General features: G+C 41.7%; 1 protein-coding gene across 1 annotated transcript; it reads left to right on the top strand.

Moving 5' to 3' along the window:
* Positions 1 to 1,460: 1,460 nt before the first annotated feature.
* On the top strand, positions 1,461 to 11,772 carry tcirg1b (T cell immune regulator 1, ATPase H+ transporting V0 subunit a3b). The gene is made up of 21 exons (XM_037675300.1): positions 1,461 to 1,600; positions 2,519 to 2,641; positions 2,956 to 3,034; positions 3,131 to 3,279; positions 3,597 to 3,692; positions 3,772 to 3,833; positions 3,923 to 4,049; positions 4,160 to 4,242; positions 4,531 to 4,624; positions 4,847 to 5,059; positions 5,138 to 5,288; positions 5,400 to 5,539; positions 6,069 to 6,226; positions 6,301 to 6,391; positions 6,478 to 6,596; positions 6,729 to 6,942; positions 9,334 to 9,444; positions 9,518 to 9,604; positions 9,693 to 9,813; positions 9,948 to 10,119; positions 11,649 to 11,772. The coding sequence occupies exons 2-21, from the start codon at positions 2,525 to 2,527 to the stop codon at positions 11,740 to 11,742; spliced, it is 2,478 nt and encodes an 825-aa protein (XP_037531228.1). The 5' UTR covers positions 1,461 to 1,600; positions 2,519 to 2,524; the 3' UTR covers positions 11,743 to 11,772.

Here is an 11,772-nt window from a genome sequence, read left to right as displayed (position 1 = left end):
CAGTTACAAGGCATTTCCTAGCGTTCAGAGTTAGACAGGATCTTCTGAAACAGAAACCCAGTTTTACTTTCAGTGTTTTTACCAAGTTTTCCACGTGGGGCTTAAAAGAGAGATTCTAATCGACCGAGATACCCAAATATTTGTAGGAATCGACAAACTCAATAGGAACCACATTCGAAGATATAGAAGGACTGCTGGGACCGACTTCCTGTTTGAAAGCAACATCCCTTTGGTTTTTGTCGGCGTTTAGTACAAGTTTAGGATGGATCTGACAGATTGCAAAAGCTGGAAAACCTTAGCAACTGTTGTAGCTCAACAGTTAACTGTATCGTCAGTGTAGAAATGTAAGGATGCATCAGGGATGATCTGACCTACAGTTTACAAGAAACCTATGTAAAAAAAAAACCAACTATGTATAATTATGTAGATTGAGAAAGGTGGATAGGTGCAGCGTCTGCAGTGAAGCGGGCGCTGTACAGGTCTGTCGTGGTGAATAGAGAGCTGAGTCAAAAGGCGAAGCTCTCAATTTACCGCTCGATCTACGTTCCTACCCTCATCTATGGTCATGAGCTTTGGGTTGTGACCGAAAGAACGAGATCTCGGATACAAGCGGCCAAAATGAGTTTTCTCCGCAGGGTGTCTGGGCTCTCGCTTAGAGATAGGGTGAGAAGTTTGATCATCCGGGAGGGACTCAGAGTAAAACCGCCGCTTCTCCACGTCAAGAGGAGCCAGTTGAGGTGGCTCTGGCATCTGTTTAGGATGCCTCCTGGACGCCTCCCTGGTGAGGTGTTCCGGACACGTCCCACCGGGAGGAGACCCAGAGGAAGACCCAGGACACGCTGGAGGGACTATGTTTCTCGGCTGGCCTGGGAATGCCTCGGGATTCCCCCGGAGGAGCTGAACCAAGTGGCTGGGGAGAGGAAAGTCTGGGCTTCCCTACTTAGGTTGCTACCCCCGCGACCCGACCCCAGATAAGCGGAAGACAATGGATGGATGGATGGTGAAGAGGGTGGGTCCTAAGACTGAGCCTTGTGGTACACCACTGTTAACAGTATGATAAATGGAAAAAGTACCATTATGTTGAACACATTGCCTCCGATCTGAGAGATAGTTAGAGAAACAACCAATGGTGTGACCTGAGAAACCAATTTCTGAGAGCTCATGTCATGGTCCACAGTGTCAAAAGCTTTAGACAGGTCATATATTACAGGTTATATTAGCTTTAGACATTGCTTTGTAAATACAGCTGAAGTATATTTGTTGCTATCAACGGCTATTAAATGCAGAACAACATGGAGACATCCTGAACATTGTCTTAAAAACGCCCAAACTACCCGACATGTTCAGATTCTCCCGCCGTTTTGAAATGACAGGAAATCTCGCCTCCTCGTGGCCAGATGCGCGTTGTACGTCAACCGTCCCGTCACGTGAGACCGCAGTAACGTGACTTTCATGAACGGGAAATGTGGAAAGGCTGAACACAAGTTGTCTCAAAGCTCGCTAAAACGTCTTTACCTTGTCCCGGTTTGTCACGGAACCGGGCCGGACAGCCGCAAACAGAACCCGCAGGAGTTAAAGAGGGTTTCCGTGCGCGCGCCAGGTGAGCTGTCGGCTGTTTAGCTTGTTTTGTTGCTAATTGTTTCTTGTTTTGTTGCTAATTGTTTCTTGTTTTGTTGCTAATTGTTTGCTCAAAACTGCTTTTCCACCATGACTGTTATTGACTTAAGTCAGATAGCTAAACTCCTGCTTCATATTCCGCCAAATTAATATATTTAAATAATGTTTTTTTTTATGCGCGTTTCTTTTCGTTTCTGTGAATGAAATCGAAACTTTGCACCAGTTATGAAGAAATCTCGACAATGACATCATTCAGGTGATAATTAAAGCCCTCATTCTTCTAAGAAAACAAATCTTTTTTTTTACCTTTTTTTTAACCTAAAGCTGTTGTTCGTTATAAAGTTTTTATTTGACTTCTTCGGCCTTGACTAAAGTGATCACTTCATGCAGAGTTGCCTGTTTATTGTGTTGCTGTCAGATGATTTCCATTACAGACTAGTCTGACTTGAATTCAATGAACAGCACAAATGAGAGGCAGAATGCAGCCAACACATGACAAAACATCAAATGTTTATTACTGTTGTTGATAATGAAGTGGGTTTATTTCAGTTTTACCCTCCGCTGCATTAGTTTTTAGTAAATGGAAACAAAAATCCTGGAAATTAGCACTAGATTTTGATGCTTTTTGTTCCTTTACCTGTTTCTGTGTTGATCTTAAGTCGTATCAAAAGGGGAAGAAGTGTTACCAAGTTAGACTACTGATGGAAATGGAAACACAAGTGTGCAACAATGGAAATCCCACTTCACTGTGAAGACAATGCGATGCTTCCTCTTTCTTTAGCTTCCACTCACGAACCTCTGCAGTCAGATCTTTTACAACCTCAGTCCCCACCTGATTCACCCGCAGTGTTCCTCACTGGTACAATTAAAGGTAAAACTACTCATTTGGACGTGTTTCCAGGCAGTCATGGGGTCCATGTTTCGAAGCGAGGAGGTGTGCCTGGTGCAGCTCTTCCTCCAGTCGGGCTCGGCCTACAACTGTGTCAGTGAGCTGGGAGAACTGGGCCTGGTGGAGTTCAGAGATGTGAGTTGAAACATTTGACTTTCCTCTCGGCTCATCATCTTTTGCGGCAAAGCACACACAAAAAAACCCACAAAGGCTGTGAGGAATTTCTTGTAATTGATTTTTAACTTTGTTGTTGTGTGCTTTGACTCACATGGCAAGTTTTTTTTTTTAACAGATTTTCTTAACTTCACAAGATTACAATCACCTTTTGTTGATCTGCTTTTAGATCAAAGTAAAGTCTTTGTGTCTTCACTGATGAACCGTTTGCTTTTTTTGTAACCACTAGTACTTGTGTTGCCTTCCTCTTCGTCTCTCATTTTCCGACTTTTCAGTTAAATCCCAACGTGAACGCCTTCCAAAGGAAGTTTGTCGGCGAGGTCAGGCGATGCGAGGAGCTCGAGAAGACTTTTAGTAAGCACTGACTCATCCTTCCCCACGTGCATTTCCATTTGTCTTTTATTAGTCTTGTCCTGCTTTGCCCTTCCTGACATTCACTCCGTCCTTCAGCCTTCCTGGAGCAGGAGATCAGTCGCTCCTTGTCTCCGCCACTGCAGGGTCCCCTCCCTCCTCCTACCCCGATGCCTCCGGCCCCGCAGCAACGAGAGCTCATCACTATAGAGGAGGAAAGTGAGAGGCTGGCGAGAGAGCTGAGAGAGGTGAACACACTGATGAAGTCTTTTGAACTGAAGGGGTGTCATTTGTTATCACCCATCAGTGAAAGGCAGGCGATAATGTTTTTGTGTTGGCTAATTGACATTAGCCATTATTAGTAGTAGCTTAGATTCACAACACATACGTCATGTGATATCACAGGAGATCATGCGTAATAATGTTATTACCTTTTGAACACAGCGCCATCATTTCTCAAATATAAGATGATCTTAGTCTAAACTCTAGCATGAAGGAAGGCAGGTGATATTAATTCTCTCAAGGAATGCCATACCTTTATTTAGTTTGTGTTATTGTTTTCCAGGTATCCAGGAATAGAGACAGCCTTCGTGCTCAGCTCAATCAGCTCCATCAGTACCGAGGCGTTCTTACCAGAACACACTCGCTCACAGCCATGCAGGTCTGCCATCACTTCTGGATCGTAACTTATAAAATACAATACACAAGCTTGTGATCATTTTTCACCTTTTCTCTCTCAGGCACCACCACCTGCTCTAGAAAGCCATGGCCCTTTTGATAACCGCCAAGACATCCGCCTCAGGTAGAGCTCAGATTTTCAGAAACTCCTCTTGAGTTTTCCTATAATTTTTTCCACTTTGAGCACATTTTCCTGCCTCGTCTCGTCCTCAGTTTTGTAGCAGGAGTGGTCCATCCTTGGAAGGTCCCATCGTTTGAACGGTTGCTATGGCGAGCGTGTCGCGGTTATATTATCGTGGACTTCAGAGAAATGGGGGAACCACTTGTCCACCCAGACACGGTAGAAGCTGGAGAAGAAGATATGATTACTGGTAGTCAGATCTTGTGGGTTTCTGCTTTCTTACCTCATCTTTTTGCTGTTTCTCTGTTTTTTTTTGTTGTTTTTTTCAGGGGGAAATGGTGCAATGGACCGTGTTTCTTATTTCCTTTTGGGGAGATCAGATCGGACAGAAAGTGAAGAAGATTTGTGATTGGTAGGGAAATCTGTGCATCGGCTTGGTTGTGTTTTAGTTGGTGTGCGTGTGAATTTATGCACTCAGTCTGAAAACTACATAAAAAAGGGAACAATGTATCAAAACAACCAAGATTAGCAAAAAGACGAGTCAGTGATGGTTTCATTTGTTTTAGGAATCAGTAAAATTCAACCCTTTTCAAACGTTTTGTTCGATTATCACGTTGTTGCTATGCATCTTTTGTCTGAATTAAAATGATTTAAATAAAAAGTAAAATTTCTAACGAGACGCGCGTTTTTGTCCTGACAGCTTCCACACGCAGACGTTTGTATACCCAGAGAGTACGGCAGAGAGAGAGGAGATTCTTCAGGGACTTCAAGGCAGAATCCAAGATATAAATTCTGTAAGTGCAGTAAATGCTCTTTTTGTTGCTGCTTTAGCACAACATCAACCTTTTATCTTGTTTGTAAAATCTGAAATTACCACAAAAACCTCCAGAAACCATATTTTACAAAACCGTCTCCTTTCACTTCCCTCAAAGTGCAAAGTCTTCAGTTACAATAAAGTCCAGTTGTTTTGTTTTTAACTTTTTTGGGGGTTTTTCACTTCCCTCCTTGTGATCCAGGTGTTGAACCAGACTGAAGCTTACCTGCAGCAGCTGTTGGTACGAGCCGTGGCCATCTTGCCCGAGTGGAAGGTGAAAGTCCAGAAGTGCAAGGCCATCCAGATGGTTCTGAATCTCTGCAGTCCGTCTGTGACCGACAAATGCCTGATCGCTGAAGCCTGGTGCCCCAGTGCCAAGCTGCCGGAGCTGCAGAGCGCTCTCAGAGAAGGAGGGGTGAGAAGACGCTGCAGCAGCAGTTGCAGGCCAGGTGGGTTCCCATCAATAAGTAATGCTGTGTTTGTTTGTCCTCAGAGGAAGAGTGGCAGTGGAGTTGACTCTTTCTACAACCGCCTGCCCTCCACCGCCCCTCCACCCACTCTGTTTCCCCTCAACTCCTTCACAACTGGCTTCCAGAGCATTGTAGATGCTTACGGAGTGGCCACCTACCGTGAGGTCAATCCTGGTACGTCACCGTAAAAGTTTCTCTAAAAAGAAGAGATTTCCATAAACGAGTCCAAAGGGCAGCTCAGTTTAGTAACTAATGATTAGTTAACACTTTTCTCTGCCTCTGCAGCGGTCTACACCATAATTACATTCCCCTTCCTGTTTGCGGTGATGTTTGGCGATGTGGGTCATGGTTTGCTGATGTCTCTGGCTGCCCTCTGGATGGTCCTTGAGCAGAATGACCCCAAACTCAAGAACAATACAAACGAGGTAATTTTAACGCTGGTGATATTCTCATGCTTTTCTCCATAACTGTTGTTAAACAAAAGAATCAATCAAATATTATGAGACATTGTTTATCTGTTTGAAGCCCAATTTAGCTTATTTTCCCCCCCTCTGTGCAATTAGCTGTAATTTTGTTCACAAATCATTAAAAACAATCAAAGATGGCTTAAAAAAAACAGCAAGAAATTAGGAAATACACGTTTCAAACGTATAATTTCTGATTTTGGACTAAAAGAAAGTCTCGGAAAGCAGCATCTTTTTCGTTTGACTCCAGTTCACTCAGCACTGCAGCGTGCAGGGAGGCTCTCTCCTCCCTAGCTGCTGTCTAGATCAGTTCTAGTTGAGTCCAAAAGGGATTTATCTTGTCTCATTAAAGCTCTCCCCTAGTTTCACATTAATCAGTTTGATATGAAGAACATTTCCTAAGTGGGAGTTCCTTATTATTATAATTTTTTTGTAACGGGGAGTCAGGAAACGCATTAAAGAGTAAAATATGTGTTTCTCTGCGTTTTAGATCTGGAGAATGATGTTTGGAGGAAGATATGTGATTCTTCTGATGGGGCTGTTCTCCATCTACACGGGGGCCATTTACAACGAGTGCTTCAGCAGAGGCCTCACTACCTTCAGCTCAGCGTGGCACGTCCAGCCCATGTTTGAAAGAAACATATGGAAGTAAGAACAGTTCCAGCGGTCATGATAGAAATGACTACACGTTCTGTTTCTTACATTTATCTCGTCTGTTTAAGCTCGTCGGTGCTGGTAGGGAGCCAGTTTTTAACCATGGATCCAAACGTGACCGGCGTTTTTACCAGCCCCTATCCGTTTGGGATCGACCCCGTACGGCCATCACACTCACCTTTTAGTCCAAATCAAACAAAATGAAACATATTTCTCATTCTGGCTTGTTTTTCTGCTTTTTCTAGGTTTGGGGCCTGTCAAACAACAAACTAACCTTCTTAAACTCGTACAAGATGAAGATGTCAGTCATCATCGGTGTCATTCACATGACTTTTGGAGTCTGTCTGTCGTTCTTCAACTACTGGTCAGTGACCCAACTTGTTTTCTTTGCACTTTTTAGTGTTTTTCTACAACGCCTCCACCATTTTACTTTATTGTCACCATCACATGTTGTTGCTTTCTGCAGGATAATCTTTATACGTTTGTGTTTCTGTAGGCACTTTGGCAAGATCAGCAGTATATTCTTTGTGCTGATCCCTGAGCTGTTCTTCATGTTGTGTCTGTTCGGCTACCTTGTGTTCATGGTGGTCTTCAAATGGATCGCCTACACGCCTGCTGAGTCCAAAATGGCTCCCAGTATACTGATCCACTTCATAGACATGTTCCTGTTCACAAACAATCCAGAAAACCCGCCGCTATATGAGGGTCAGGTGTGTTTTAATACAGGACACACACACACACACACACACACAAAGACATCAACGTTTCATATCTCTAATAAAATCAATGGGATTGATATTTAGTGTTTAATATATTAATATTTCCTTAAAGATACAACTCTATTTTATTTTGTCAAAATTAGTTAATAAGTAAACTGTTGGTATTACAGAGTTAGGAGTATCATTATTATCAACTAGAGAAATTGCATTTCCTGCAAAAATGCAGTGTGAATGCTTATTGCTGAAGAACTTGCTGAAAACCAGCTGAAATGGAAGAACAAACCTAAGTTAGCAGAAGAAAGCAGAAAGAACAAATATCGGCTGAAAAAAGTTTGAATAAGCAGAAATGAGCACAAAAATTAGTAAATTAGCTTAAAAAAAGCTGAAATTAGCAAGAAATAACTGCAAAGTAGCTGAAAAGGCAGAAAGAAGCTTAAACTGCTAGGAGGAAGTGAAAAGAGCTGAAATGAGCTCAACAAATGTGGAAATGGCTAAAAAAAAGAAGCTAAATTTAGCACAAAACAACTAAACTGTGGCTGAAAAACCATAGTTGAAAAGGCTGAAAATGGCAGAAAGAAGTCAATTAGGTTAAAAGTAGCAGAAAATACTATAAAAATTTAGAATTTTTTTCTTTTGAAAACGGGTAAAATCAGCTAAAAAGAAAGCTGAAAATGTAGCTGAAAAGGTAGAACAAGCAAAAGATAACATAAAGAAAACAAATTAGGCTGAAAAAAGCAGAAATGGGCACAAAAAAGTCAGAGTCAGAGAGTCAGAGTTTCTTTATCGTCATTCGCACCTCATGTGGTACATGTGGTGGAGCGAAATTATGTACACGGGGTCCCAGTTACATCCGACAATAAAATGTATAAGAAAAACAGTAATAACATCTAAGATATGAACTAAGAAAAACATCAACTAAATATACACTAAGCACTCATAACATAAAAACATTGAACATCAGCACAAACATGAACATGAGTCTGTGAGCAGATGTGCACGCATGAACACATCAACATTGAAACAGATCAGCAGCAACATGAAACAGATCAGCAGCAACATGATATGGTTTTTCACAGTGATTATTCTAGTTAGAGATTCATGAGTCTAACAGCCTCAGGGTAGAAGCTGTTCCTCAGTCTAGTGGTTCTACACTTAATGCTCCTTAACCTCCTTCCTGAGGGGAGTGGGGCAAAAAGTGTGTGTGCTGGGTGGGTGGGGTCCTTCATGATGCAGGTGGCTCTCTTCCTGCATCTGGAGGTGTAGATGTCTGTGATGGTGGGGAGACTGATTCCAACAGATTTCTGTGCAGCCTTCACCACTCTCTGCAAAGCTTGGAAAAAAAGTGGAAATTATCTGGAAAAAGCAGAAGTTAGCAAAAACAGCTGAAATTGGCTATAAATGCAAAAAGAAGCTTAAATTACCATAAGGAAGTGGACAGAGCACATTTTTGCTGAATTAGGCTGAAAAAAGTTTAAATGAGTGCAAAAAATTCTGTAGATTTAGCTGAAAAAACTCAAATTAGCACAAAAACAGTTAAATAGTAGCTGAAATGGCAGAAATAATTGAAAACTGCAGAAATAAGCTGAAAGGAGCATAACGAGCTTAAATTAGCAGAAGGCAGTTAAAAGAAGCACAGCAAAATTGTAATTAGCAGAATAAAGCAGAAAAGAGCACAAAACAGCAGAAAAAACAGCTAAAATTAGCTGAAAATAGCTGCATTGTTTTAAATTTTCACAAGCTGAAAGAAGCAGAACAAAATGTGAAAGGAGCAGTAAAAGTTTGTAAACAGATCTGAAGATTTGAAGGATGTAAAATGAGCTCAATTCATTTCCTATGAGAACAAAAGTGGCAGAAAAGGCTAAACATTTCAAAAAGCTAAAGTTGCACCAACACCAAAAGTCATATCAGGATTGTTCTGAAAGAGCTGAACATTTTGATTTATGATTTGTTGAAATGGCTTCAAATCCGCGCGACGAGAAACGCGCCAAAAACGTACGGAAGAACAAGAGGATCACAACAATGTGAATGCTTCATAAACATTCACACAATAATATTAAAATGAAACTTATCCAAACTTAAAGATTTGTTTATGCACAAAGTTACTTTGACAGCTTTCAGTTTTTACTTGCGTGCTTGCCTTTTCCTTTCTGCTGACACAATATTCTTAAGCAGATTAAATGCCTGTTCATTACAAGCACATGGATACAGTAATCTAGTTATCAGTCATAACGACCAGCCACAATGCTGCAGCTGTTGCTCTGCGTTTAATGTCATGTTCTCCAGGTTTCAAAATATCTGAGGTCATTTTGTACTGTACTGATTTGTGTTTGTGGGGCGCACAACAGTGTTGTTGTTTAACTTGTGCTTCTTTTCCACGTGCAGCTCGTGGTGCAGAAGGTCCTGGTTGTGCTCGCTCTGTGCTCAGTCCCCGTCCTCCTCCTGGGGAAGCCGACCTGTGAATACTTCACATTCAGGAATAGGCGGCATCGTGTAGTAAGTCTGTGTTTAAGTTATCTTTACTATGTATCATGAGATGCATTATTCTCCCAACTCTCTGTGACGTTAGGATGAAGAGAGGCGTCCGCTGGTGGCCGAAGACGGCTCTGTGAACACCAGTCAGGGGGAGGTGGAGGGGGGAGCGGCTGAAGAAGAGGTAAAAAGGACAGCAGTTATTAAGCGGAGTAAGTGTTGCTGCTGCGCTCGTGTTTCCTGTTTGACGGCTGGAACTGTGCTGCCTGTAGGAGTTCGACGCTGCAGACGTGTTCATGCATCAGGCCATCCACACCATCGAGTACTGCCTGGGCTGCATCTCCAACACGGCCTCTTATCTGCGGCTCTGGGCCCTCAGTTTGGCTCATGCACGTTAGTCCAGACACACAAGCGCAACCTCATCCTCACATGATGCGCACAGGAGACGTCCTCTCTCGTAACGAACACGCTACTGCTTCAGTGGTTCGTGTTTTTCCCCATTCAGTGAGTCACTCGTGTCTCTGCAGAGCTCTCGGAGGTGCTGTGGGTGATGGTCATGCGTCTGGCCCTGAGGTGGCAGGGCTACGTGGGGTCTGCGGTGCTCGTAGTGATTTTCTTCTTCTTCGCCTTGTTGACCGTCTCCATCCTCCTGGTGATGGAGGGACTCTCGGCGTTCCTGCACGCGCTCCGTCTGCACTGGTAAGGACGGGGAAAATACACTAAATGCTTAAAACTTTATAGTTTTCAGAGTGTTTCTGTTCGTGTGAGCTTCTTTAACAGAAGAGGAGTCACATGCAGATTCCACTATTTCATCTAAAATCTGAAGTTGTAAAAACAACGAGTTATATTTAGCTGTTCGATTCAAATACGTGTTTGTACATAGTGTGAATGTTTATGAAGCATTCACACGAGTATGGTCCATTTTTCTTCTGAACGTTTTTCAGCGCATTTTGCGTCCCACAGTTTTCAAGCTCTTTCAACAAATCATAAATCAAAATGTTCAGCTCTTTCAGGACAATCCTGCTGTGACTTTGGGTGATGGTGCAACTTTAGCTTTTTCCTCATAGAAAAGCAATTGAGCTCATGAGCTCATTTTACATCCTTCACATCTTTCGATCTGTTCACAACTTTTTACTGCTCCTTTCACATTTTGTTCTGCTTCAGCTTCTTTCAGCTTCCTTGTGCAAATTTAAACATTTTTTCAGTTACTTTAAGCTGTTTCTTCAGCTGTTTTGTGCTCCTTTCAGATTATTTCTGCTAACTACAACATTTTTGTGCTGCTTCTATTTTTTTTCAGCTAATTTCAGCTTGTTATGCTCCTTTCAGCTCGTTTCTGAAAGTTTCAGCTTTTTGTACTTTCATCTACTATTTAGCTGTTTTTATGGTAATTTAATATTTTTCAGCTTTTTGCACTCCTTTGAACTTTTCCAGCATCATTCAGAAACGTGTTCTCTCCACTTCCTTCTTGTAATTTCAGCTTCTTTCTGCTTTTTTTATTAGCTCTTTTTCACCTGTATTTTGTTAATTTCAGCTTTTTTCAGGTAATTTCCACTTTTTGTGCTCATTTTTGCTTCTTTCAGCAAACATGTTCCTTCTGCTTTCTTATGCTAATTTAAGCTTTTTCTACCTTTTCAGCTACATTTTTAGCTAATTTTAGCTGTTTTCATATAAATTAAAGGTTTTCGTGGTAATTTCTGCTACTTTCAGCCTAATTAACTTATTTATGCTCATTTCAGTTTTTTTCTACTAGTTTCAGTTTTTTCTGCTATTTCAGCTACTATTTAGTTTTATGCTAATTTTAGTCTTTTCAGGTAATTCCATTCAGCTCTTTCCACTTCCTTTTGTTAGTTTAAGAATCTTTCTGCATTTTCAGCTACTTTTCAGCCATTTTTTTTAGCTAATTTCCTATTTCTGTGCTCATTTCTGCTTATTTAAATCTAATTGGGCAAATATGTGTTCTTTCTGCTTTCTTCTGCTAATGTAGGCTTGTTCTTCCATTTCAGCCACATTTCAGCATGTTTTTTAGTTAATTAAAACTTAATTTCAGCTGTTTTCCAGCACGTTCTGCTGCGATAAGCATTCACACTGCATTTTCACAGGGAATGCAATTTCTCTAGTTAAGTAATACTGTGGGAACTCTACTCCTCTTATGCTCACTGCTGAATAAACTAGACAAATTACTTCTGGAAGGTTGTACTTGTACTTGAAGCTTGTGTCTCTTTCCTCAGGGTGGAGTTTCAGAACAAGTTCTACAGTGGAATGGGCTACAAACTCAGCCCTTTCTCCTTCACGTCCCTGATCGGCGCTCATGCTGCTATATGATTGGCCCAACGATTGCCAAGCAGTTCTGTT

The sequence above is a fragment of the Nematolebias whitei genome, chromosome 4, assembly GCF_014905685.2.
Source record: "Nematolebias whitei isolate Nwh7 chromosome 4, NemWhi1, whole genome shotgun sequence".
Classification (NCBI taxonomy): Eukaryota; Metazoa; Chordata; class Actinopteri; order Cyprinodontiformes; family Rivulidae; genus Nematolebias; species Nematolebias whitei.
Note: the sequence above shows the minus strand (reverse complement) of the source record. Positions and strands in the feature narration are given on the sequence as shown.

Coding starts and splice junctions, on each gene's coding strand:
- tcirg1b (XM_037675300.1), top strand. CDS start 2,525: ATGGGGTCCATGTTTCGAAGCGAGGAGGTGTGCCTGGTGCAGCTCTTC. Junction 3,693..3,771: donor ACTCGCTCACAGCCATGCAG/GTCTGCCATCAC, acceptor TTTCTCTCTCAG/GCACCACCACCTGCTCTAGA. Junction 5,060..5,137: donor GCGCTCTCAGAGAAGGAGGG/GTGAGAAGACGC, acceptor GTTTGTCCTCAG/AGGAAGAGTGGCAGTGGAGT.